This window comes from Lepisma saccharinum, chromosome 17, assembly GCF_977018435.1.
Source record: "Lepisma saccharinum chromosome 17, izLepSacc3.1, whole genome shotgun sequence".
NCBI lineage: Eukaryota > Metazoa > Arthropoda > Insecta > Zygentoma > Lepismatidae > Lepisma > Lepisma saccharinum.
The window spans coordinates 47,975,075-48,001,216 of NC_139245.1; the positions used below are offsets into that span (position 1 = coordinate 47,975,075).

General features: G+C 37.7%; 1 protein-coding gene across 1 annotated transcript in view; it reads right to left on the reverse strand.

The window, feature by feature from the left end:
* LOC146001729 (uncharacterized) overlaps nucleotides 1-26,142 on the reverse strand; it is a 109,598-nt gene that overhangs the window by 13,609 nt on the left and 69,847 nt on the right. The window contains exons 15-17 of the mRNA XM_083139421.1: nucleotides 24,334-24,494; nucleotides 18,607-20,679; nucleotides 15,454-15,649 (exon numbers count right to left, since the gene is read on the reverse strand). Of these exons, the coding sequence (XP_082995547.1) occupies nucleotides 15,454-15,649; nucleotides 18,607-20,679; nucleotides 24,334-24,494 (2,430 nt within the window). The remainder of the gene's footprint in view (nucleotides 1-15,453; nucleotides 15,650-18,606; nucleotides 20,680-24,333; nucleotides 24,495-26,142) is intronic.

The window sequence follows — 26,142 nt, forward strand, 5'->3', positions numbered from 1 at the left end:
CAAGTGACTGCAGGGCAAAAGAAGCTGCATATTTAGATACATTTTTTTTTTAAAAGTAGGGCATGGAGATTATACATAAAAATTATAACAATATGGCAGACTATTGTACTAAATTATAAGATATTTATAGTTATATCGGATCAGTAAAATAATCTGTAATTTACCAATAAACTGATACATTAATATGCCTATATAGACCAATACTGATAGAGCACTGATTTATCTGTCCCATTCCTAGTTTATTGTAAACTAGCTGATTGCCCAATGTTGCCCGGGTATTTATTTATCCCAATCTTCTATTAGATATGAATATAATGAATTTTAACTATAGTGTAAAATGAACTTGGAGTTGAACGGCATTGGGAGTGTCACTATACATCTCAGAGGTCCTGAAAACTATAGATTCCACACTAATATCAGTCGTTTTACATGTCATCAACTTCCTACCCCTAGGAGTGCCAGGGGTATCTTGGAGTTGAACGGCATTGGGAGTGTCACCATTCATCTTAGCGACACCTTCAACTATGGATTTCACACTAATATTGGTCGTTTTCGATTATTTTTACGTCACCCCCTTCCCACCCCACCCCTAGGGGTGCTGGGGGTGTCTTGGAGTTGAACGGCATTGGGAGTGTCACCATTCATCTTAGCGACACCTTCAACTATGGATTTCACACTAATATTGGTCGTTTTCGATTATTTTTACGTCACCCCCTTCCCACCCCACCCTTAGGGGTGCTGGGGGTGTCTTGGAGTTGAATGGCATTGGGAGTGTCACTATTCATCTTAGAGACCCCAAAAACGATTTATTCCACACTAATATCGATCGTTTTCGATTATTTTTACATGTCGCCCCTCCTACCCCCACCCCTAGGGGTGTCTTACCCCCACAGTATTTCTTTCCAGATTGTAAGTCATACGTGTACCAAGTTTGGTTAAAATCGCTCCAGGCGTTCGAGAGTTATGCTGGAACAAACAAACACACACATATACACACATACATCCATTTGTATATATATAGAAGATAGAAAGAAGATTTCCAATACAAGAAAATAGCATACAATTCATAAATTATAGAAGCGAAATGCAGGAAGAGGAGATGGAATTCTTCAGGAGCAGATAATAATGAATGATGACTAGTGGGTGGAATTTGAGGTGTTAAAAAACTGATAAGTTCTAAAAACAGTGGAAATATGTGGCTAAAAGTAAAAAATATTTTCATTCAAAATTCTGTCTAACAAATAAGTAGACAGTTGCCAGTGACAGCAAGATGTTAGTTGCTTGTTGCATTCCATTGATTACAATGAACAACAAAGCACATTTACAAATTGTCCATTGAAAATGGATGTCGAATATCTCTGAACAATGACTTGTATTGTGAAAACTACTTTTCCACATCACAGATAGTTAGATGTCAAGGACATATTTGGGGGGGGGGGGGGCAGGATTTCCTAGTACTAAAATTAAATATTGAAAATATGCTTGTTTAGCTTTTGTTGTATAATCGATGGTTATTAATTTCCTCTGAACATATTGAAAGTAAAGGACTACGTATATTGAGATCATACAGCTTTGAATGACATTACAATTTTATACGCACTACTACTCATAATAATGTGCATAAAATATTAATCAGAAACTTTACTTTTCTCCAACTGCATCTAACATTGTTTTTGTTATTCAATAAATATTCAATTCTTCATGTATTTGGCATTAATTTCATTGCCAGAGCACTTGTTTTTATATAAATTATTCTGATCTTAACTACAGGTAAGCTACATAATGAATATGCGCCGTTATATCTTTATTCTTATACTGTCTCTTTACCTATTCATGTAATAATAATACAATATTAATTGACATGTTGTAATTAGTATTAATTTGATTTAATGCAATTATTTCAATTAAAACATAATAATAATAATAATTATTATTATTATTATTGAGACACTTGGTTCGGACCCCCCTCCCCCCGAAACATATTTCAAAATACATGCCTGCCAGATGTGCATATTTGAAGAAAGGAATGTCATGCACACTTACACCATCAATATCACCTACATGTTCACTCTCCAGAAAGTGAGCAACTTTACAGTGTTTGGTATCTCATGTCTTTTTGAACACACTTCGGAATTTGTCTCAAACACCTGCAAGCATGTCCTTACTTTCAACTGCAGTAATGTCCTTCACTGTTTCGCAAAGCAGTTATGTGGAAGTTTCCAGTTTTTCTATCGGGCCACTCAAAAAGCTTAGATTTGCAGACAGAAACCCGAAATTCTTTTGATTTCAATAAATCTTGAAGTATCGCAAATTATTTAATCCATTTTATGCATTAACTCAAACATATGCATTTACACAATGAATTTGGAAACTTTACTTTGTCTGGAATGTCTAAAACGTACATTTTCTGTTCATTCCCTAGAAATATGGGTTTTATATGCTAAAGGTAAAATTATGCATTTTAATGTGAAATAAGACTTTGCAGATAACATTGCAGCCATATGATTGGCACTCCTACCGAGTATGGCAGACTTCTGAAGCAAGGAAAAGAAATATGTTTTTACATAAAAGTCTGCTCCTAAAGAGGGGTCAGCGAACAGGGTGTGAAAACAAAATTCCATGACTTTTCCAGGTTTTCCAGACCAAGAACAAAACTTTTCATGACCAAGTCATTAGTGCAATTAATGTACATGAACATGTATGTACAGTAGCAGTGATTAGGGGAGTGTGTGGGGGGGATTGTCCCCCTACTTTTTGCCCCACCAGTATGGTCGGTCTCTTAATGCTATCCCTTATCTACCAAGAAAAAATTAACTGTCCTTGCCCCAACCCCAAAGTTTTGGTACCCAGTCAAAAGTGATATATGTAAGAAAATCAGAGCACTTAGAGGAAAATTCACACTAAGTCACACTCAAGTTTAAAACCGTAAACTGTAGTATATCAGATTAATCTTTTCACCACAAAACATACTTTATCCTCTTGTACAGTCACGGACAATGCTGGGTTGTAACGATTCCACTGAAAGTCAATGTATTCATTACTACCCAGAACTGTCCGTGATTGTACCTGTATATTTATGGAAATTTACGAATATAGTAGCAAGCTTTCATTATTACATTATGTGAAATTATTGATGGCCTCCCTTCACCCCTTATAGCCATCCAATCCACCCACACACAAAATAATTGTTTTACCAATTTTTTGGAGTTAATTTATTTCCATAACAATTCAGTAGTCACAAGAAAAATAATATATATGTTCATAAACTGAATGCAATTCTGTAAAATAATTTTCTTCCTTTAAAATAAATGTACAATTTGAATACTTGAAATGTTTTTCTAACATATAGAATTGGCGTTCATTAACATGTGAAAGTTTCAAAAGAACACATTACTCGAAAAAACACAACTACACTATTTTCTTCTTTAATGCTTTCATCTTTTCATCAACCTCTTGGATTTCCTTTGCAGATCTCTCGAGGATTTTAGCTTTCTTTGTGCTCAGTTCTTTCAGTTCAGCCATACTTCTTTTCCTCTCTTCTAAATGAGTCTTCTGAGTTTCTATTGTATCATGCTTCCTTTTCAGTGCTTCCTTCCACTTTCCATTTGCATTCCTTGCTGCATGGATTAAAGATTTTGTTATAGGAACTTTTCAACCCCTCCATAAGTTACAATTGCAACATTTATTCGTTGTTGGGCAATAAGTGAGTCCTCATCAAGATTATCCACAAGGCACTGCTTATTTACAACTCTGCACTCAACAGAAGCATTTCCATGTGAAAGCATCTTCTGGACAACAGAAGAACTGTCATCCACATCTGATCCAGCCGATCAACAGTAATGTCAAAATTTTTCATTCTTGCAATCACACTGTCATTACTACATAAGTCAGGATAGAACCGTTTTATATCATCTGCAGCAGGGCCAGAAAAATGGCACTTTTCAACTAGGACTTGTAATGCCACATTTACTTCGTCTTCACCTACTTTTCCATCCAAAACAGATGCTGGAGAGAGACATGCTGCACCATATGTGTGCCTATATTTCAATGGTGATCTCATACATATCTTCTTACATAAACATTGTAATTTTCAGGCAATCTTCACGAAAATGTAACACCTGAACGTCAGATAGTTTCACAGATCTAAATGCTGCTCAGGTTGCAAATCCAATGTCAACTTCTTTTGCAGAACACACACATTCTGGATAAGTTACATTTAGTTTCCAAAGATCTTCAGAACTTACAGCTTCAAGCAGAATGGACTTCTTTATAAACCTGGACATAAGGGATTTCAGTAGCTTGAGCAAATGTTCATAAAGGAAAGGTACCATTCGTGAATCAGACTGAAACCTGACAAGAAAGGGTTCTATATCAGAAAGAAGTCTGAAAGAAAGCTAACCTGACTGGTAACAGAGGATTCCTCACTTGTGACTTAATAGTTTCAAAGCTTTCACACCTTGGTTGTTCCTTGGTACCAGAAACTCTGTCAGCATAGGTTTTCAGAAATGGTACAAGGTGCTGTGCTTATTCCACCACACTTCCATTGTCTAACCACCGAACTGGACAAAACGTTTTTGTAAAAACTTTTGATCCTGAAATTCTTGTGAAATCTGCTCTCTGAGCTGGAACATTTTAAAATAAATTGTACACTGCTCTTAAGAATACCACTATGTTCCAACCAGAACTCTGAAAAGATGCTTTGAAAGAACCATGAAGAACATGAAGTCCGCAGCTTCCTATTTCCAGCAATGATTGTACTTTCAGTACCATTTATCATTTATTTTAAAGGAAGAAAACTATTTTACAAAATATCATTCAGTTTATGAACATATATATTATTTTTATTGTGACTTTTGTACTTTCTGTGTTTTCTTTGAAAAAGATGAGAAATTTCCAGGTAAAGTGCAAGAGGCCTTAGAAAGATCACTTCGCGGGCTTACAGCAGACGACAATATGTGGGTGTGTCTGCGGGAACCAATCAAATGAGCGAACCCGGTTGCCACAGCTAGATCGCTGCACCCTTCTGGAAGGGTGAGTGACCTCTGCTTCTTGCTACCTCGGCCTCTTTGTTCGGCTGAGGAGCAGACGACACGAGAGTATTGGCAATAGTGTGCGAGCGACGTCTGCTGTTAGCCCGCGAAACGCTCTTTCTAAGGCCTCCTGCACTATAACTGCTGGTCCATCATGGATATTTGCACTGTTTTTCAAATTGATACCTTTTAAACCTTCTAGAAATACCAGTAGCAAGTCACTAGCTTTGGTATGGCTCAGAAACAAAAATACAATTTTTTCCAGAAAAATAGTAAATTTCCCTGACTTTTCCAGAAAAATAAAATTCCCTGACTTTTCCAGGTTTTCCAGACTGGTAGACACCCTGGCGAAGCTGTGGGAAAGATTAGACCAGGCACTGTTGGGATGGTCTGGAGTAAGATGATAGCGTATAGTTTACAAAGAGGAGCGAAAAGGCCAAAGCCAAAGGTGTAGGTGGAGAGAGCAAGATTTGAATACACCAAGAAGAGAGAACAACCATTATTTACTATGACACTACTGCATTTATAAACCATAGTTTGATTTTGTGACTGTCTTCTACATTCACAAATAACCAATATTTATTTTATTCCTATTGTACTCACGTTTATAAACTTAACTGAGAATCATTGAGATTAAAAATGCTATATCAATGTCGATATATTTTTAAGTTGTTGATTTTCATTCGTTTTTGTTATGTAAGAAGATTGACTTAAATGTCTTGTGTTAAAAGTCGCAAATGAGTTTGTATCAGATTCTTTGAGATGAAATAATAGTATAAGGAAGATAAATTGTGCTCTTTTAATTCTTGCAACGTAAGTTATATAATATTATGGAAACCTAGTTGAGTGCTGAAATTAAATTTTTAAATTGAGTAATAGTCTGCTCATCCTTCGTGTACTGTATAGACTATATTCAGTGTAAAGTATAGTTACAATTTCCATAATTAGAATCACAAATAATAATAATAATAATAATAATAATAATCATTATAATAAAATAGGGCACTTTGGACTGATACCCATACCAATGTTGATACTCTTGATATCGATACTTGTTTAAAATATTGATGGGTGAGTATTCTGCTCAATTTATATACATGAATTTACCAAGAGTTTTGATTTTAACTGTGAAAGAATTATGTATTATGTAACCGCAAAATCCTGTTTATCACATAATACTGGTGCAAAATAAATGGAAACTTCAAATTTTCATAATTTCCAGGATATTTAGGGGCTGCAAAAGTGTCATATCCTGTGAAAGGCGAAAATGACAGAACAATAGTAGCTGGTTTTGGCAAATAAATTCCAACACGGTATCGGTTTAGCTCTAAAATAAAATCAAGAATTACCTTAATTATAGAGAATTAAGTATTGTAAGGAAAGCATTTTCTCTTTGGTATTTCGTATTGAATTAACAAAATTTACAGCAACACACCAACTTGTTTTGTCCATGTTATGGGTAACTAAAATAATTAATTAGTTACTTGAGGAGATACGTACATAGCCAGTAAACTTTAACCTCCATCAAAATTAAATTTGCTGCTACGCTTCTAGTTTTTGTGATCAGTAACTTACAGGGCTGCTAAGATTTATTTATTATTATGAAATTCCCTGACATTTCCAGGTTTTCCAGTCCAAGAATGAAAATTTTCCACACATGTTTATCATTAGGGCCCGGGACTTTATGTTATAACATATTTTTCATTTGGCATCGGATCGTTTACTGGAGTGAGATCTTTACATATCTGATGAAAATCAGCTGAAATAGACCAACTTGATAGAGCATATTTTGACATATTTTACCAATTTCGCATTTTTACAACATATTTCTTCAATTTTCTCATAAGAAGACATATTTCTGTATAATTTCGTAATTGTGTTGCATAGCCTATACTCTGTTATTTTATAATTTTTCTTCGTATATTTTGCACAACTGATATTTCATATTATCGATGTCAGGATAAGGAAATTATGAACGAGGAATTTAAACGCAGATGCAGTCTATTCTTACCAACTAAAATTAGAACAATAATACCCCCCCCCCCACCTTTCTTTATCCCACTGACAATTAATAGCCATGCAAACATTATTGAGGGAAAATGTTCTGTCATTGTTGTGTGGGATTCTGGCTTCATTTAATACTCCACCCCACCCTAGTCGATCTTCCCTGGAAGATACCGAATCCCGTATTATGAGAAATTCGAAATTACTGTTGTGCACATTTTTGGATTTACTGGGAATATTTCTACCTTTTTCTGACATATTTTTCAATTTTTATGACATAATTACATACATATTTTACAGTTTTATAGGACATAAAATTCCGGGCCCTATTTATCATCATCATTTTGCTTTGAACCTTGTGTTTTTCAATTAAATATATAGGTCCATTTATTATGATTATTCACTTTCACCACTTTTTTTTTTTTAAAGCAAATTAAGTTCTACAGGCACAAACACACATGAAAATTTGAAGAATAATGTAAAATTACAATTAGCATAAAATGTGTCGGGTGTTATAATCACTTGCTCCTAGCCTTCAGGCTAAGATAACAGAGCTACATTATTTCACCATAACACATCTCCTCAATCTAAAAACAACAGAAAAAGTTCATAAACACCATAATCTTCAAAAAGCCTACAATTTTTTTCACTTTCTAGCAGATTTGCTATAGAATTCCTGTGTGTAACAAAAATTTCTGCAGATGCTGTGCCCTTATAAATGCAAACAAAAAGACCAATTTCTACGAAACTATATTTCCTTTCTGCACTATTCATTATGCAGAATCAACAGATAACAGATGTAAGCCTTGTTGTTGTGTGTGTGTGTTTTCTTATCTATACATATACAAGACATACAAACACGTAGGTTCAAATTAACAACATAACTTTAATGCCTGGAAGCCATTCACGTACATCTTACACACTGTTACTATAACAACCAATCAATAACATGCTATAGAATACAAATTCTTCTTCTTCCTCTATCATGCGTCTATCATCTCCTCCTGGAATCTCTTTTTTTTTTGCTTTAAGTGCAGGTCTCACCGTATCTATCAGGAGGTCCCCTAAGTCTATTCGATCTTCTGATTGGTGTGTGACCAGCGTCTGTATATGGTTGGTTTTGGTTATCTCTTCCCTCTGCATCCTCCGGCTGTCCTTCTGGTATCGATTCATGGTTTGGATCAGGTAGATCTGTTGATGAGGGGTTTGGTTCACACTCACGTTTTCGTAGCCACCTGACGTGTACCGTTCGTGTCCATCCGTCAAACAACTGCACTTTATATCTTAGGCTGTTGCCAACTCTAGACAATACCATTCCTGGTACATGCTTCGGAGAATTTACCTTCAGGGTCTGCACCCAGACTGGATCATTCGGAAGATATGTAAGATAAGTTTTGTCAAGTCTCTTCCTCTCTACTCGGCCCCGCCGTGATCCAAGAAATGGTGGGCGATCCACTCGCCTTTCCCGTTCAGTCATATATTTATGTCTCTTGTATCGCAGTTGGTCACTTTCCCTTGATTCAACATCCTTATCTCTCATTGCCTGTGTTCGAATTCCAGCTCTCTCTTCTCTCGCCTTCTGAGCCAACTGCCTCAGATGCTCTTCTTTCTTCTCCTTTCCTTTCTGGTCAAGTTTCTTCTCCAGCTGTGCCCTCAAACCTTCACTTTCCGGTATTTTAGTATTAATATCTGCGTTATCATTTCGTTCGGACCCCGTATTTGTGAACAATGTGTTAACATGTGCTAACAGTTTTCTCCAACCCGGATGAATATTGTCCAGCCATGAACGTCCAATTAACGGATAACGCAGTTCTTCTTCACACAATATAACCGGCAATTTATACAATACATCATTCAATGATAAATCAACCAAGGTTTGACCTTTCAACTTTAACTTATCATTATTCACGCCTCGTAACGTTAGTGAAGTACAATGTGTTTGCCGATGTGGAAACAATTGTTTGAAAGACTTGTTATTAAACAGAGTAACCGTAGCTCCAGTATCTAGTTCACATTGTACAATTCGCTTATCAATACACAAATCAACTACGCACGGTTCTGCTGACACAAGAACATTAGTGCCATCTATAGCTTGTGCTCTTGGCTTGAAACTAACACTCCTTGCTTTTGAACGAGTGAGTGTTGCATCTTCCACTTGTGTATTTTCTGTGTTCGATGAAATAGTGCAAGTACTATTTTCTGGCGGATGAGAATCACTAACTTCAACGTGCAATAAAGACAAACCATGAAATTCGTTATGTATGTTTTGTTCAACAATAGCGTCTAAAGGTTTAATATTAGACGTAGATATTTGATCACTTGTAATTGTCTTACTCGCAACTCCACCATTATTTTTCCTAAACTTGCATTTTACATGACAATGACCTTTCTTTTTGCAAAATGAACATATCGAATATTTTGCTCGACAATGTCCAAGATCATGCCTTCTGGAGCATCTATCACATTCTTTAGTGCTTTTATAACTTCTATTCCGAGGAGTAACAAAGTTCTTTTTGCTTGCTTGCGAGGACTGGAAACATGGTTTAAATTTCTGTGTCCCAGCAAATGCAACTAGATTAGGACTACATCCCTTTTCACGATGTGTGAACATTTGTGTTTCCCGTTCAATTAATTCCATTTGAAGCACAATATCTTGACATTTTGCTGGAGTCAATGTAGGTTCAGACAGTAATTTTTTTCTAATGGCGTCAGACCGAACGCCTACAATTATTTGCTCTACAATGGCTTCCTGTAAGTACTGGTCAAAACTACATTTAAGTGCTTGTTGCTTAACACGTACCATAAATCGTGTTGCATCCTCGCCGCTTTCCTGTATGCATTGCCTGAACTTAAAACGTTCCACATATTTGTTTATTTTCTGGCCATAATGTTTAAGTAGATTATCCCTGAGGGTCGAATACGATTGCCGTTCAACTGGTTTAGGTGCTAGGATAGTCTTCAGCACTTTGAATGTTTCAGGTCCTATAACTGCGATTAGTATGGGTACCTTCCTGGCTTTATTAACATCATGAGCTAGCAAGACTTTCAAACCTCGTTAAATAATCTTCTATTTCATCCGAATCTGGCCGGAACTCAGAGAATAAATTCAAACCGAACATATTCATAATTGTGCTCAACTAAATATCACAATATCGTAGACACAATCCATATCACACTGATTTATACTTTGTTCTTGTACAATTATTGTAATCTATGCCGTAGACACAATTTGTATCGCACTGATTTGAATTTTCCCTTGTGCAATTATTGTAAATAATACACAAACCGTGTAATCTTGGTTCTTACCGTAGAAATTGATCAAGCCGACACAATTTCTCCTTGCACAAACCTATGCTGGAATGATGATCGTCGTGTACTCTTCGTGACGTCTTCATCCATACTTCTTCTTACGAAGTATCACCAAGAATATCCTGTACGACTGCGCCATAGATGTTGTGTGTGTGTGTTTTCTTATCTATACATATACAAGACATACAAACACGTAGGTTCAAATTAACAACATAACTTTAGTGCCTGGAAGCCATTCACGTACATCTTACACACTGTTACTATAACAACCAATCAATAACATGCTATAGAATACAAATTCTTCTTCTTCCTCTATCATGCGTCTATCAACAGTCAGGCTAACGTTCATTATGTAAAATTCTACTAGTGTTCATGCTAACAAATTTATTTTCTTGCTACACCAAAATGTAACGGTCAACCAAGATCTATAAAAAAATAGACAATAGATAACCTCTTCCTTAGCAACCTTTCCGGTAATTATGATCATATTGTAAACCTACTTTAGTTTACAAACAGTATAGCTGCACTACAACCTTTACGTTAATAATCTTTTAAAACCTAGAAGAAAAAAAGTGAAAAATAAATATGTTACTTGCGAGTCTATGAAGAACGAAAATTCGAAGGAATCACAATTTTGTACCAGACTGACAATCATGAGTATGAGAGGAACAAATTTCTGAACTAAATCCTTTTGGGGAGTGGAACTACAAGAATCCGGAAGTGGAAATGAACCACTTTTTGTTTCCTCTTGCAGACTCCAAAATGCACAAACGTGGGTTGGAGATTTAATAGTGGCAACTATTTATAAACAAAATAAAAAAAAGAGATATCTCTGTGAAACTTTTACAGCCCTTCGATGTAGTCACCAACATTGTGTACAACTTTGTTGCCAGCGATGTGGAAGTCCTACAACTACCTGTAGCAACACCTGCTCTGTTGATGGTTCGAATGGAGCGGTTTATTTCCTGAAGAACCTCTGGAACAGTTCAGAAATGAAAGCCCTTCATCTTAAGGATCAAATCAAAGTCACAGAGGCTGGTAGATGACCTTCCAGACCCATCGAGCTAACAAATCAGCGACAGGTTGGGCTACATGTGCCCGAGCATTGTCCTGCAAAATGATGGGAGGATTCAGCAGAAAGCATCATCTTTTCTCACAATTAGGTTGCAGGTTATGTTCTAAAAATGAACAGTAATACTGTGCATTGACAGACTGTCCTTGAGGTGCGGTATGCGTTAAGATAAAACCATCACAGCTGTACATGAGAATCAGCATAACTTTCATATTTGTGAGGTTCTGACTACACAAGCGCATACACCTAGTGGTGGAAGGAAGAGTCCATTTACTGGGAGGTAGGTTAGGTATCAAACTAACGTGTGGTATAAATGAGAAGCACCGATATATACAGCAGTGTTGCCACTATTAAATCTCCAACCCACATAAATTCGAGATGACCTGCAAAATTCCCTGACATTTCCCTGTTTTTCAGGTTTTCAAGATGCATAGCAACCCCGAGTTACCACTTTTGCCATGGTACACTTTTCCAATTGCTGATTGATTTGGTTTATTTTACTTCGCTTTTCTGCCACTTTTGGCTAATTGTGAAGATGAGGAGAATGATGATGTTATGAAATTGATGAAGGGACACTCACAAAGAACACACATGCCCAAGCTGGGATTCGAACCTGGGACCCCTGGTATTGTAACTTTCTGTGATAACCACTCCACCATGGAGATCTGCAATACACAATAAAATTATGCAGAGGAATCCTCTACAATGCTAATGGTTAACAAAGATTATGTGTGTATGTGTGTATGTATGTACACACGCCACAAAATGACTTCAGACCTAATAACGTTTTCCAGCAGACTCGGGTGCATTTCTTTAAGTTCTGACGCTGTCAGTCGAAGGTTGTTCTTTATTTTTCTCATTAGGAGAGAGTCTGTAGATTTGATTGTTTTTCTTTGCCTCCCACCACCGAATTTGTGCTTTGGAATGACAGTCGGAGGCAGTCCTCCGGCGGCTGCCAGTACCTTCATTATGTTTGATTTTGCACGACCTGTTTGTTTACATATCGTCTTTATCGGGACGTTTTCACTTCGCCATGCAATAATGCTAGCTTTTTCCACACTACTACAGTACTTTCCCGGCATATCACAAATGCACCTGTACAGTAGTCAATACAGTAGGAAAATATCCAACACAAAGTGCATCACATGAAAACACAACAATTTATCACACACACTACAGCAGAAAGTCACCCTTCCTGTGTCAACTAACAATACAAAATGAAATGAACTCACTTATCAGTAGTAATACACTGTTGCCAGATACATTCATGCAGAAACAATTCAGTGTTCGAAACAAAACAACACTAGATACAAGGCTACAAAGTGATAGACTGCTTACTACGGCAGATTTCACATGAGGTCCGAAGTCATTTTGCGGTGGGTGTATGTTTGTTCCGGCATAACTCTCGAACGCCTGGAACAATTTTAACCAAACTTGGTACACGTATCACTTGCAATCTGGAAAGAAATACTGTGGGCGTAAGACACCCTTATATCATTTTTTCTTTGGCTTTGCTTTTACTACAATTTTTATTCTGCCGTCGAACAACGTCAATAACACAAAATGAGATCAGCAGTGAATTTTTATATTTAAATATCTAAGTATTAGTGGCCGCGGTGGCTCAGTCGGTAACGCATCTGACTACCATGCTAAAGGTCCCGGGGGAAACCCTGGGGGGTAAAGGCGGTCAGGGGCGTGATGCTGATCACATCACCCCCACTCACGACCGGATCAAGAAAGTGTGGGGCGTTACCCCCACACCCCCTATACACCTTCATGGCGTGGTGCTAAGCACAGGGGAACACTTTACCTTTTTAGTATTTATACACCACAAAATACAGTATTAATATTAAAGGCCCAGGCACCTGACGTCTGTGGTTTAAAAACGATTCCGGAATACACAGATTAGTCAGCTTCCGGTGTGAATTTGTTGAGATATTAGACCAAACTTAGTTCTTAGAGGTTATTTCACAGAGTACTTACGTCTTCGATGTAACTACTTAGGTATTTACTTCACTTGGCAATAAACACGATGAAAAACACTAACGGTGAACACTTAGGGGCAGTTGGGGGGAAAGCAAAAATCTTGCTGATACCGAGTTCGACGTCTTCAATCTTCTAATCCTCCTGTCGTTGGTTCATAATAAACATGTAGCCTATCTTCTTTAGTAACCTTTTCTCAGGTTCTGGCAGAGATACTGCACAGGCCGATAGTTCACTCACAATTTATTCTTTAGACACTATCTCTCTTTCCGGCAGAGATCATGACCGTTAGTTCACTTACAGTTTGTCCTTTAGACACTATCTCTCTTTCCGGCAGAGATCATGACCGTTAGTTCACTTACAGTTTGTCCTTTAGACACTATCTCTCTTTCCGGCAGAGATCATGACCGTTAGTTCACTTACAGTTTGTCCTTTAGACACTATCTCTATTTCCGGGAGATAGATCATGACCGTTAGTTCACTTACAGTTTGTCCTTTAGACACTATCTCTATTTCCGGCTGAGACCATGGCCATTAGTTCACTTATAGCTTGTCCTTTGGCCCACGAAACCCATAACCAACATAACACGGGTCCTAACCGTATCAATGCTTGAGCCGGACTGTCTTCTCTGCAACGCACATCAACTTACGCAGAAAAAACGTTAACGTCTCTTGCTGCCCTTTTTTCCCCAGCGAGGGCGGGTCAACTTTTATAAGGGGTGTGTCAAGATCGGTTACACCCTTGGCACCCCTAGGGGTGGGGTGGGAAGGGAGTGACATGTAATTTGATTTGATTTAGTTTATTTTACTTCGTGTTTTGTGCCTCTTGGCTAATTTGCGAAGATGGGGATGAGTGATGAAATGATGAAATTGATGAATGGACATTCACAAACAACCAAGCCCGACCGGGATTCGAACCCGGGACCCTTGGCGTCGCAGCGCGATGTGCTAACCACTCGGCCACAGGGTCGGGCTGGGTGACATGTAAAAATAATCGAAAAGGACAGATATCAAATTCTGCACAAACAGACATCCGTGATCTATGCAATCCCGTACAACGATGGTGTTTCTCGGGTTGTCTAACATTCAGGCTGATATGAGTTTGTGTTGCGTAAACGACCTATATTAGTGTGGAATCCATAGATTACGGGGTCGCTAAGATGAATAGTGACACTCCCAATGCCGTTCAACTCCAAGACACCCCTGGCACTCCTAGGGTTGGGGGTGGGAAGGGAGTGACATGTAAAACGACCGATATTAGTGTGGAATCTATAGATTACAGGGTCGCTAAGATGAATAGTGACACTCCCAATGCCGTTCAACTCAAAGTTCATCACCTATCAGCATGGGGGTGAGAAATGACCTACATTAATGTCGTATCCGTAGTTTTCAGAGTCGCTATGCTAATTGGTGACATTCAGGATGAAATCAAATTATTTACATTTTACACTATAGTTACAATTCATTATTTTCCTGTCTAATAGAAGATTAGGATAAATAAACACCCGGGCATGCCGGGTAATCAGCTAGTAAGATATATAAAAAAGTAGCATAAATAATACGTACTACATAAAATATAGAAAATTTAGTATTACATGTATTAATTCTAATATCTACCAAACTCAACCCAAAAATTGCAATAACAAATAGTAAATTCCAACAGCCACTTAGTATAGTAAATTTCTATTAGTTCGAAACATGACCTGGAGTAGTTACTATAAAATTTTTACTGTAACTACAGTACATCAGACTGGAGTATAGTTTGCCAATAACCAATTCAAAATGTCTTACTTGTCCTAATGTTTTTGTTCAAAAACATATTTTTAGTACTTAAAAAATTATGACTTTTCCAGATAAACAGTAAATTTCCCTGACATTTCCATGACTTTTGCAGAAAAAATAAATTCCCTGATAAATAAATTCCAAGATTTCCAGACTGGTAGACACCCTGATATTTTATGAGATGTTTAGGAAACCTAAGAATGAAGGAAGATGCTCCTGTGCTGCCCACTAAAGGATCCAAGAGCTAATTCATTGCAAAATTAGTAGTCTTACCTTTTCTAAAGTTATAGCAAATTCTTTCCTTTGGAAGAGGCTTGGGCAGTGACACGGGTGTCTCCAACTCCTCCCCTCTTTGGTCAAGGAACGAAAACTCCACATACAGCTGCTTCACATCTGGGTCTATTATAGGAGTGCTTCTTGGCAAAAGAGTCAACGAATGGATTTCCACAATTACTTGGCTACCACGATCCTAAGAGACAAAATAAATCAATTAGTTTTTTAATTGGATTTATAGCATGCCTTAAGGAACAAATTTCTCAGTATACACACGAAGAGAATTTAAATACTGACACTTCCTAGAATTATACAAGCAATACCTTTTGAATTCATGATGGATGCAGTAAACATAGTTTAAGTATTATGTAAGCAAAATTCTGTTTTTCCACACAATTAGATAGTTTTTTCGATTAATTTCAAAAGCTCACTGCCTTCATTCGCTAAGCGTGCAGCATCAGGAGCAGAACAGTAAGCCTTCGAAATTAATTTAAAAAAACTACCCGATTGTGCAACACAGAAACATAAAACTTCCAAGTACAAAATACCTTTTGAGATTTAAAAGACTGATTTTTTTTCTTCTGGAGACTCACTTCTTTGTCTTACTTGCAATTTTGCTAGGAGTGATTCCATCTTTTCTGCATTCATCATCCAGCTATGGCCTTGAATATACCTCAAAATCAATGTATAATGTGAGAAAATTTCTCGAATGGTGTTGCTCAAAAAGTGCTATTAAAAATGCTTAAGAAAATTCAAAAATTCATATGGTCCATTACTAATACAAATTATATTTAGCAAATGAAGTCAGTAAAATGCTACCTCTTCTAGAAATGAAGCACCCTCTTGCTCATAAATGCAACAAACCGAGGTGCAAGACCTGCCCAAATTTCATCAGTTCCTGCACCCTTCACATTCATGCTGTCATAGGCAACTTCACTCTCTACTTAAAAGACACTTGCCACTTCCTGAACTCGATGCACATTCTCATCTGCCAGATTTGTGGAACCTGGGTGAAATGCCAATCACCCCCTCCTCAATCCTCACACTCTGCTCCTCTACTCAAAACTCTGATTTCACCATTGCCACCTACACAACACCAACAATAACTTCAATGACTATTTCCAAGTAGCTATTTATTGATTGACTTAGTGTTTAAAGTCCACTTTATGCACCTAAGGCGAATCGGATTGGATTGGATTGATTTGGTGTTTTAAGTCCACTTTAAGGCGAATCAGGACTAGACGTACAGTTTAAAGTGGGATCCGAACCACTATGTGCCACCACCAGGTAATGAACCTGAGACCACTTGATTTCAAGGTGACGACGCTACCACTGTGCCATCGGGGAGGCCCTCCGAGTAGCTTTTATCCACCAACTGGCCCCTTCAACCAACACATCCTCTTCTAAATGTTGGAAAAGACACTATATATTTCTTATGCATGCTACCATATAGCCCTGATCTCTACGTTGCTGCTCAGTAACTATTCCAACATACGAGGTGTGGCTAGAAAAAAACCGGATTGATGTTGCTGTCGACAAATGACAAGCACATCAAGGTCAAGCGATGCATGAGTGTATAACGTGATATCCTGCCTATCGACTGTGTGATTTTCCAGGGTGGCGATGCTCAGTTCCGCTGTAGTTTGTGAACGAAGTGAACCGTACATATTTGCTCCGTCGGAAAAATGTTAAGTGTGAAAGTGGAACAGCATATCAATTTGAAGTTTCTTATGAAACTTGGAAAATCCACCACAGAAACTTATGGTTTGTTGAAGGAAGTATACGGAGATGAGTGTTTATCATGCACGCAAGTGTTTGAGTGGTTACAAAGGTTTAAAGAGGGACGAGAAACGATCGCGGACGACTCGCATTCTGGACGGCCTTGCACGTCAAAAACGGAATCAAACATTGCAAATGTCGGTGAATTGATTCAAAAAGATCGTCCTTGAGTATTCGAGCTATTGCAAAATAACCAACATTATTAAATTACGGTGCTGACAACCCTTCGTGGATGAGTAAGAAGAAGACCACCTGATTTGTGGAAAAGCAAGTCATGGATTCTTCATCAGAGCAATGCTTCTGTCCACACGGCATTGTCAGTCAAGGCCTTTTTGGCCAAGCATGGGATCCTAGTGTTAGAACATCCACCCTATTCGCTGGATATCACTCCGTGCAACTTTTTTTATTCACAAAGATCAAATCAACACTGAAAGGAACCAGATTTACGACCGTAGAATCTGTGAAAACAAAAGCGATGTAGGTCATGAACATGGTTTCAGAAAATGATTTCCAGCACTGCTTCCAGAAATGGAAGATTCGTATGGAGCGGTGTATCGATATTTCAGGGGAGTACTTTGAAGGGGATAATGTTCATATTGTACAAAATAACCAATAAAAGATTTTGTAGCACCAGTCCGGTTATTTTCTAGCCACACCTCGTATGCCCATCCCCCTAATCCGAACCACATCATTTCCAACATTTTCCATCCTTCTCACCTTACCCATTACACTGCTGGCACCGAAGATAAAGCTATGCATTGCACAAGTCCTGCACCGTGGTCATGCAGTATAAGGAGTCAGGCTTTGGACTCCAACTACGGGATGTACACAGGTTTGAGTCTCCTGGGGAAAGCGTAACAACTTTTCTTCTGAGATTTCAGTATGGACCGGTGGCCACCCACCATCGTGAAGGAATTGGGGAGCTATGGAATGAGTAGCGTAACCCAGTCATGAAAACCTGCAACAACAACCGGGGGTTTGTCGTGCTGACCACACGTCACGCTATAACAGGTTGGGTGATCGGTCAACCTCTGGAAGTGGGGGCGAGGTTGGCAGTTGGTAGGTAGGCCTTTGCCCTCACGGGTCTATCGAGACACAGGTTGTTATTATGCATTGCACCATGTCATGAAAAGTCATCAAGAGATGTGGAATTAGGGCCCCACCATTCTTGATCTCAGTTGTAATGGAGGTGATGTAGTCAGCAAGATGCTCCAGCCAACTTTACCCTTCTGGGTTGGCCCCACATCATGTGAGGTCTGCAAGTGACTTTTCGAACATTTTGCATTTGTTACAAAACTAATTGTCATAGCAAACTTTCTACTACTAGGAAGCTACTACAAAGATTACAGGATAAAAAGAAAAGGTGGTGTATACCTGTGCAGGTGCTTCATGGACTTCCGCCAAGGATTCTTTGATCTGAGCCTCTGAAGTTAATACAGGATAGAATGTTCTTTTGAAACTATTTTTGGAAGGAATACATTTATCATCGTCAGGCTGGTTTCTCTGTGCAACAATTGGCGCTGGCTTCTTTGGACTGTTCACTTCTTTGACATGAGTTTCAGTTCTGCTGGTGAGAGAGCTTACCTCTTGCACTTTTACAATGGCAGATGTTTTTGATTGTCTCGCAATTACTGCATGGTTATTTCTTGCATGTCTTTTCACATTCACTCGAGGTGGTCTTGTTCCTTGTAAACTTTCAATCCTTGTCAGAAGAGATTTGATTTTTGTTAATTCTTGCTTTAGCAATTTTTCTCTACTTTCCTTAATTGCCTTCATCATTCCAACAATCTGCTTTGGCTCCACTTTCCTGCTTGTACGTGCATCCTTAGGCTCATTTGAAACGTTATTCCAATAATTGGACGAACGCAACTGAAGGCTACCACCTACAACATTCTGTGTTCCTTTCTTTCTTCCTGGTTGAGACTGTTCTGTGAAATCAGGATTTTCCTCATCTAACAAGTTGTCACTTGTGTGTCGTAACTGTGAGCTTTCCTGCAGCATTGAACTTGGTTTTATTTTACTTTTTCCATTTCCAATGTGTTTAACGTTCCTCTTACTGCTCACAGTAGTGGGAGAGCTTTCTTCTCTACCAACAGCCGTCCCTCCACTGCCACACATGATCGTGTCCTGTGGATACATTGGAAATCTTTCCACTTCTTCACTGCCTCCAGCATTAGGTACTTCAGGAAGACTACAGTTCTTGGATTTATGAGCAGCCCTTGAAATTGTCTGTCCACTCACGGATTCTGACTTAGCCATTTCTTCACAAGATCTACATGAAACATCACAGGCACGTGGTAAGTTCAATCTTGAACAGCTGATTGGTTCATTTAATTCAAGTAACGCAATGTTCTCATGACTTGTCCTTTCTAACATCAAATTACTCTTGACATGATGTTCAATAAAGCTTGCTCCTCTGACTGTGTCTTCAATTGAACCTTTAAATCCTATTTCAGTACTTTTGCCTTTTGCTTTAACCATGGTATCATCTATCCCTCTTGTAAATGTATCATTGAGGTTATCGTTTCTATTATCTACGCTGTAGGAATCTGCCACAATAAGTGCACTACCACATTTCTCTTCTGGTGTATCTGAAGTAGCAATTTTGTCTGTTCTGGGCTGAATCTGCAGTAACATGGAATTCTGCTCTCCGGTGATGTGGCTCCTTGGCACTTTCACTTCTACCAGACTTTGTAGTTTCACACCAGCCAACTCTGTATTTTGAACTGAGGTTGGTTGTTTGTATTTAGAATGCACTGCCATAGCTACATTGCCAGCGGAGGCATAAAACACTTTGGTTCTATTTTTGCTTGGTAAGCCTCCATGAAGTTTCTGTGGTTTGGTAGTTTCATTATTTTTGGAATACAGTGAATTTTCACCACTCGCTTCATATTCTTCTTTCCCCTTTTCTTCAAATTTATTCTTAGTCATGCCGTGAGGCAAGGCCTTCAAACCCAGTTCGTCTGCTTTCAAAACTGTTTCACCTGACGTGTAGGAGACACCTTTTGCAATCTTATCACAATTTTCCCTGCTGCTACAATATATTTCTCCAACCTGCTCAATAGTTCCTTTGTGCACTTTTATGCTTGCGTTATCTGCACTACTTGCACCCACGTCTTTATTTCTAGAAGCACCACATTTTTTGCTTTGATAAAGCACCTTTAACATCTCATTACCTCCACAAAAACTCCCTTTCTCATTTGTATTCGACTTTTTCTCACTGTACTCAGCATCTCTCTTTGCATTTTCACTTTTTAAACTGGATGATTCTTCATGATCATGATATAATTGACCCTGGTTGAAATTTACTAAATCACGACCTTCGATGGATATTTTCTCCAACCAACTAAGTGTTAATGTGTACGCTTCCATCGTTTCCTTACTTTCATCCACATAGGAACACCAACTGGAAGCTTCCCCTACAGGCTCCTCGATAAACTCACAAGTCTGGTAGAAGAAAAGGAAAAATAAAACAACCTCCATTATGCCATCACGCATTGAGAGAAGACCTTGGATTCAATTCTATATTGTGGATGGGATTAAAGTGAGAGACAAACAAATGTATTTCCACTCAGTTAAAATGTGGCTTGTTCCATGAAGTGATAGTTATCACAGGGACTCCCCCAATGACATAGTGGTAATGTCCTAACTTGTGATTAAGGGATCCTGGGTTTGATGCCTGGTAAAGACACATAGTGGATTGTATTCCACTTTAAACTGTAGGTCCAGTTCTGATTAGTCTATAAAAAAAAAAAGAGAAAGAAATAATGAACTGGAATGGGAGACTGAAAATCAACAAAGAATGGAAAGGAGTGTTTGAAAGAGTTGAAAGGATGAGAGAAAGGAAGAATAACGAAGAAAGAAGAGAGGAGGGAAGGAGTCCAGGAGATAATGAATCTGTCCACATCCAGACCTTGAGGAATTGATAAGGCACAGACTCTCACCAGGTACCTGTCAATTACCTGTCAGGAGGTTCCACACTCAGGAATTCCTGACAGGAAATGTTCTCTGATAAGGACTGGTGCCTTCATGTTGTGTATGGACCCTGTTCTGGGAGTGTATATGGAAGATGATGGTTGTATCTTTCATTAATTTATTGTGAATCTTTGTCTGAAAAGACCCTGTTAGAAGGTGGAAAAGTTACGTTTTTAGTGTATTTTTTCATACAATAAATTTTGCCTTGGTCAGCATTAGAATGTTTTATTAACACAGAAACAAGGCTAAACAGTGTTACCACTGTGCATCAGTGGTGAAATTTCTACAATTTGAAAATAAACACTGTACTGTGCTTGCATTAATTACACTGTGCCTTATAAAGATGAAATCGTTATTATCTATAAAAGTAAGCTACTGAAAATATCTTCTACGTACAAAGAATTTTAAAAATAAAGCTTAGTAAATCTTAATGAGAAAAGCAAAATTAGGATTAAAATTCTGTCGACATACAAGTAAAGGCTGATGAAAGAATACCCAATAAAACGATGGAATTACCAATAAATACATAAAAGAGCACAAGAAAGATAAAATACATGGACACATAAAGCTTCAAAGAATGTGAAGAGGAAAAGGTGGAGACAGAGCAAGTGCCTGTAATTAACTCATGAGAGATACAGAGAAGAAAAGCTCTCAAGGATGATGATGTAGCACTAAGCAAGAGAGGATGGGTTAAATAATGTTTATATGTCTCACTCTGTTTTTTTGTGTGCATAGAGGCATTCATATTTAGTTTTTGACAAAAACACAAAATGTGAAATAACATGCTGCAATTTTCATTTTTCATGTTTCTGAAAGGTGTGAGGTGCATTTTCCTACCCTGTTTTGTCACGAAATGATGCGAAATGAACTGCAAAATGCGAAATAGACTCTTCAACACAAAATTTAAAGTTTATTTACCAACGCAACACTTTCTGAAGTGTGAATTTCCCTGTGAGTTATGCAATTCATGGAAAATTGATTAATTCTGCTGTAAATATTTGAGAAGCAAAACTTGACCCTTTTATACAGGAATAAATTTAATACTCTTGAAACTACATAAATGTGCTATTAGAAGGGGTATGTTTATTTTTGTAATAAGTGCAGTTTTTAAATCAAATTTGGATTATATTCAAAATTTTAAAACCAAAATGTCATTTCATATACCGGTTTTGATCGGATTTTTCACCGGCATAACACCAAAATTTTATTTTATTTACTGCTTTTGAACCCGAAACTGACTCTCTTTTTGTACGAAAATTTTGCTTTTTTTTTTTTTAACAAAAATATTTGCCTCCATCAATTACAGATTCTACTAGAGGTTAAGGACAGTTAAACATCAATGTTGAGAACAGATACTAAGTAATATTGCAATTAGCAAGCCCTAATAGAAGCTTTGCAACATTCGTGATGGATGTGACAAATACTGGCCAAATAAAGATCAAAAAAATGGAAGTGTCCTTGGAACAATCTGAGGCACACACCAAATTTGGTAGGCACCCTGCCTAGAGAATAATACCCTCTTCTCTTCAAAGAGCTCTGTCAGCTAGTGAACTTTAGGTTGCAGCAACACAAGCCTTATCTGTCCCTATCCTGGGTAAGATCAATCCAATCCTTTCCATCATTACTGATTTCCTTAAGTCCATCTCAACATTATCCCTCCATCTTCGTCTTGACATTCCTAAAGGTATCTTACCATTAGGTTTCCTCTCCCATTCATGCCACATGGCCTGCCCACCTAAGGGCCAGTTTTTCAATGTCCTCTTAATCTTTCTGTTAACCAACTGCCAGTTGGAGATAACAGCCAGTCTTAACCAGCATTAGGTTTTTCAATGTGAAAGTAACTACCAGTTAACTAAACCATGGTTCATTCTCCAAAACAGTGTGTTGGCAATTCTGAAGCATGGAAATTACAGGAAATCGATCTGTTTCAAACCACATCGACTGGCACACAGCCTGGCGTTTAAATACAGAACTAAAGCGCACCAAGCTCGAAAGCACGTTATTGCATTGGGATTGGGAAACGATTGGAACAATGGCTGTGTATACGTCCTGTATGCTTACAAAATAAATTAACGAAAGCCAGCACTACAAATTTGGCTTTCTTCTAATAAAAGTCAATTCCATGTGAGGGAAATGCTGTTATGAGACGCAAGCGCAGATACTTTCTTGTAGAAGAAGGATGAACAACTCGGAAATCGAAACATTAATAATACCTGTCTGTTGATATAAACACTATTAATATGTAAATATTGTACATTTGACTGCATGCTTTGTACCCCTCTATGCATGTTTGTTGAGCAAAAAAATAACATAATAGTAAGCATGCTTTGTAAACTTCTTAAAATAATTTTAAAATTTACTGTAATATTTCTCCGAGAAGATCATTCAACAATAAAGCTTGAATTGAAGGCAACACAAGTAATAAATAATTAACAAAAAAAAAAAAAAGATCCGTGACCAGGACTCGAACTCGTATTACACAACACAATATGCCCCGAAAGGTGGTGCCGCTAACCACTGCACCAAATTACTGTTTGGAGATTGTCCCGCCTGGTAGACCGGATATCCTGGCCACAAATGCTCCAACACAACTTTGCCAAGTGAATTGTAGCAACTACGCTGCTTAATTTCCATATTTACATGGACACTGGTAAGCTCTGCCAAACAAAACAAGTCTTTTTCTGTACCAATTTAACAGATTTCTGAATCATATCTTATTTAATCTGACAGTGAAGTTGCGAGTGTGGAACTTCGATAGCTGCATGAGGCAGCCATGTTGCTTCGCAACTTCCAGTTAGGCTGGTAACTGCAAGAAGGAGTACATGTACTGTACTGTAACTGTACATTCAAAAACAAAAATTTTCACAAATTTCTAGTTACGTGTTAACTGAACATTGAAAAACCGGCCCTTAGTCTTCTTGATTTAATTATTCTGTGGAATTGTCGCAGGACAGTTAAACATCAATGTTGAGAACAGATACTAAGTAATATTGCAATTAACAAGCCCTACACGAAAGCTTTGCAACATTCATGGTGGATGTGACCAATTGAATAAAATCACTAAAATCCAAATGTGGATTTGTGTTACAGTAAAAAACACCTTATGATTGAAACACGATCTCTTACCCGAGGTTCAGAAGTTGATGTTGGAAAGTTTAAGGCAGAATCATCATTTGAAGTGGATTCTTGTTCCTCAGGTTTAACTTCCTCCTCTTCTTTCTCGCAGTCTTTTTGTTCTTCTGTGAGGGAAACTTCTGCTTCAGCTTCATCTGATAAGTTGGCTTTACCTTAAAAGACGTAAATAGTCCTCTGAGCTAGTTGGTATCACTACTGCAACATCTACTTGGAAATTAACGAGCTTCAACATCTTTTGTACTAAATCTGAATACTGTATTTACTCATGTATAATACTCAGTTTTTTCCAAATCTTTTGCCCCTTAAAACTATCGTGTGCATTACACTAGGGAACAAAAAAACGATTTTATTTTGCGGCATAAAGTTTAATAACAGTTTCAGCACACAAAACAGCTGTTATTGCCAATTGTATGATTGGTTCAGTTGAATTGACTCCAGTTATAAAAATAAACACACCATGGAAAATATAGGAGGTAAAATTACTCTACGCTTTTCTCGGTAATATCAAAATTTGATAATGGGCTGAAATTCCCATAATAAACTTATTTATTTATTTGTAAATTGTTGCTAGGCAACTTATCAAGCATTGCTAGGCAATATATCGGACACTCAACAAACCTTAAGGAAGAATACCAAAACATAAAAATGGTTTTAGAAAAAAATTGAATATGCTGAACATAAGTGGCTCGTGTGTGTGGATTTGAAGATGGTGATTTTTTTACTAGGACAGCAAAGTGGGTACACAAAGTATCCCTGTTTCCTATGTTTGTGGGATAGTCGTGCTAGAGAAAAGCATTGGACGATAAAAGTTTGGCCCCCAAGGGAAAATATAAGTGGGAAAAGCTAATATCATTCATGAACCGCTGATAGATAGGGACAAAATCATCCTTCAGCCACTGTATATTAAACTTGGGTAGATAAAACAGTTTGTCAAGGCCTTAGATACAAGTGGTGATTGTTTCAAATATATATGCCACACTTTTCCAGGACTAAGTATTGAAAAATTGAAGGCAGGAATCTTTGACGGACCACCACAAATTCGTACACTCATAAATGATGCCAATTTTACAACTTACATGTCTTACATCGAATCTGAGGCCTGACTGAGTTTTGTGTCCGTCGTCAAAAACTTTTTGGGGAATCACAGAGCAGAAAAGTACCCCGATATAGTTGGAAATATGTTGAAAAATTTTGAGAAATTGGGAGCTAATATGAGTGTGAAGATACATTTTCTACATAGCCACATTGACAGATTCCCTGAGAACCTTGGTGATTTTAGTGAAGAACGGGGAGAAAGGTTTCATCAGGATATAAGGATAATGGAAGAAAGGTACCAGGGACGGTGGGATCGCCACGTGACGGCCGACTACTGTTGGAGCTTATAGAGGGATTGTCCTCAAAAGCAATACAGCAGGAAATCATATAGAAAACGTTTCACATAGTTTGTTACTTCATTGTGTACATATTTTCTTAATTATTTTGATCATAGGCCTATATAAATTTATTTTTATAATAACGATTGTAATCACAAAAAGAAATATTAAATTGTTGTTGGAAGTTCATTTATATGTATGTCTTATGTTTCCGCCATTTTGGTTTAGTTGCATTTATTTCATAAATTAGAGCCAATTCAGGAAATATATTATTATATCATTATTCAGCAGCATGAAATTGCCCTAAATTAGCTCTCAAACACTGTGCCGCAATTTCACTGTTCCCCAGTGTTATCCATGGAATAATTCTTACAGCCAACAGAAAACCACGCATGTTTTCACTATGTCACTGTGTATAACATGTATA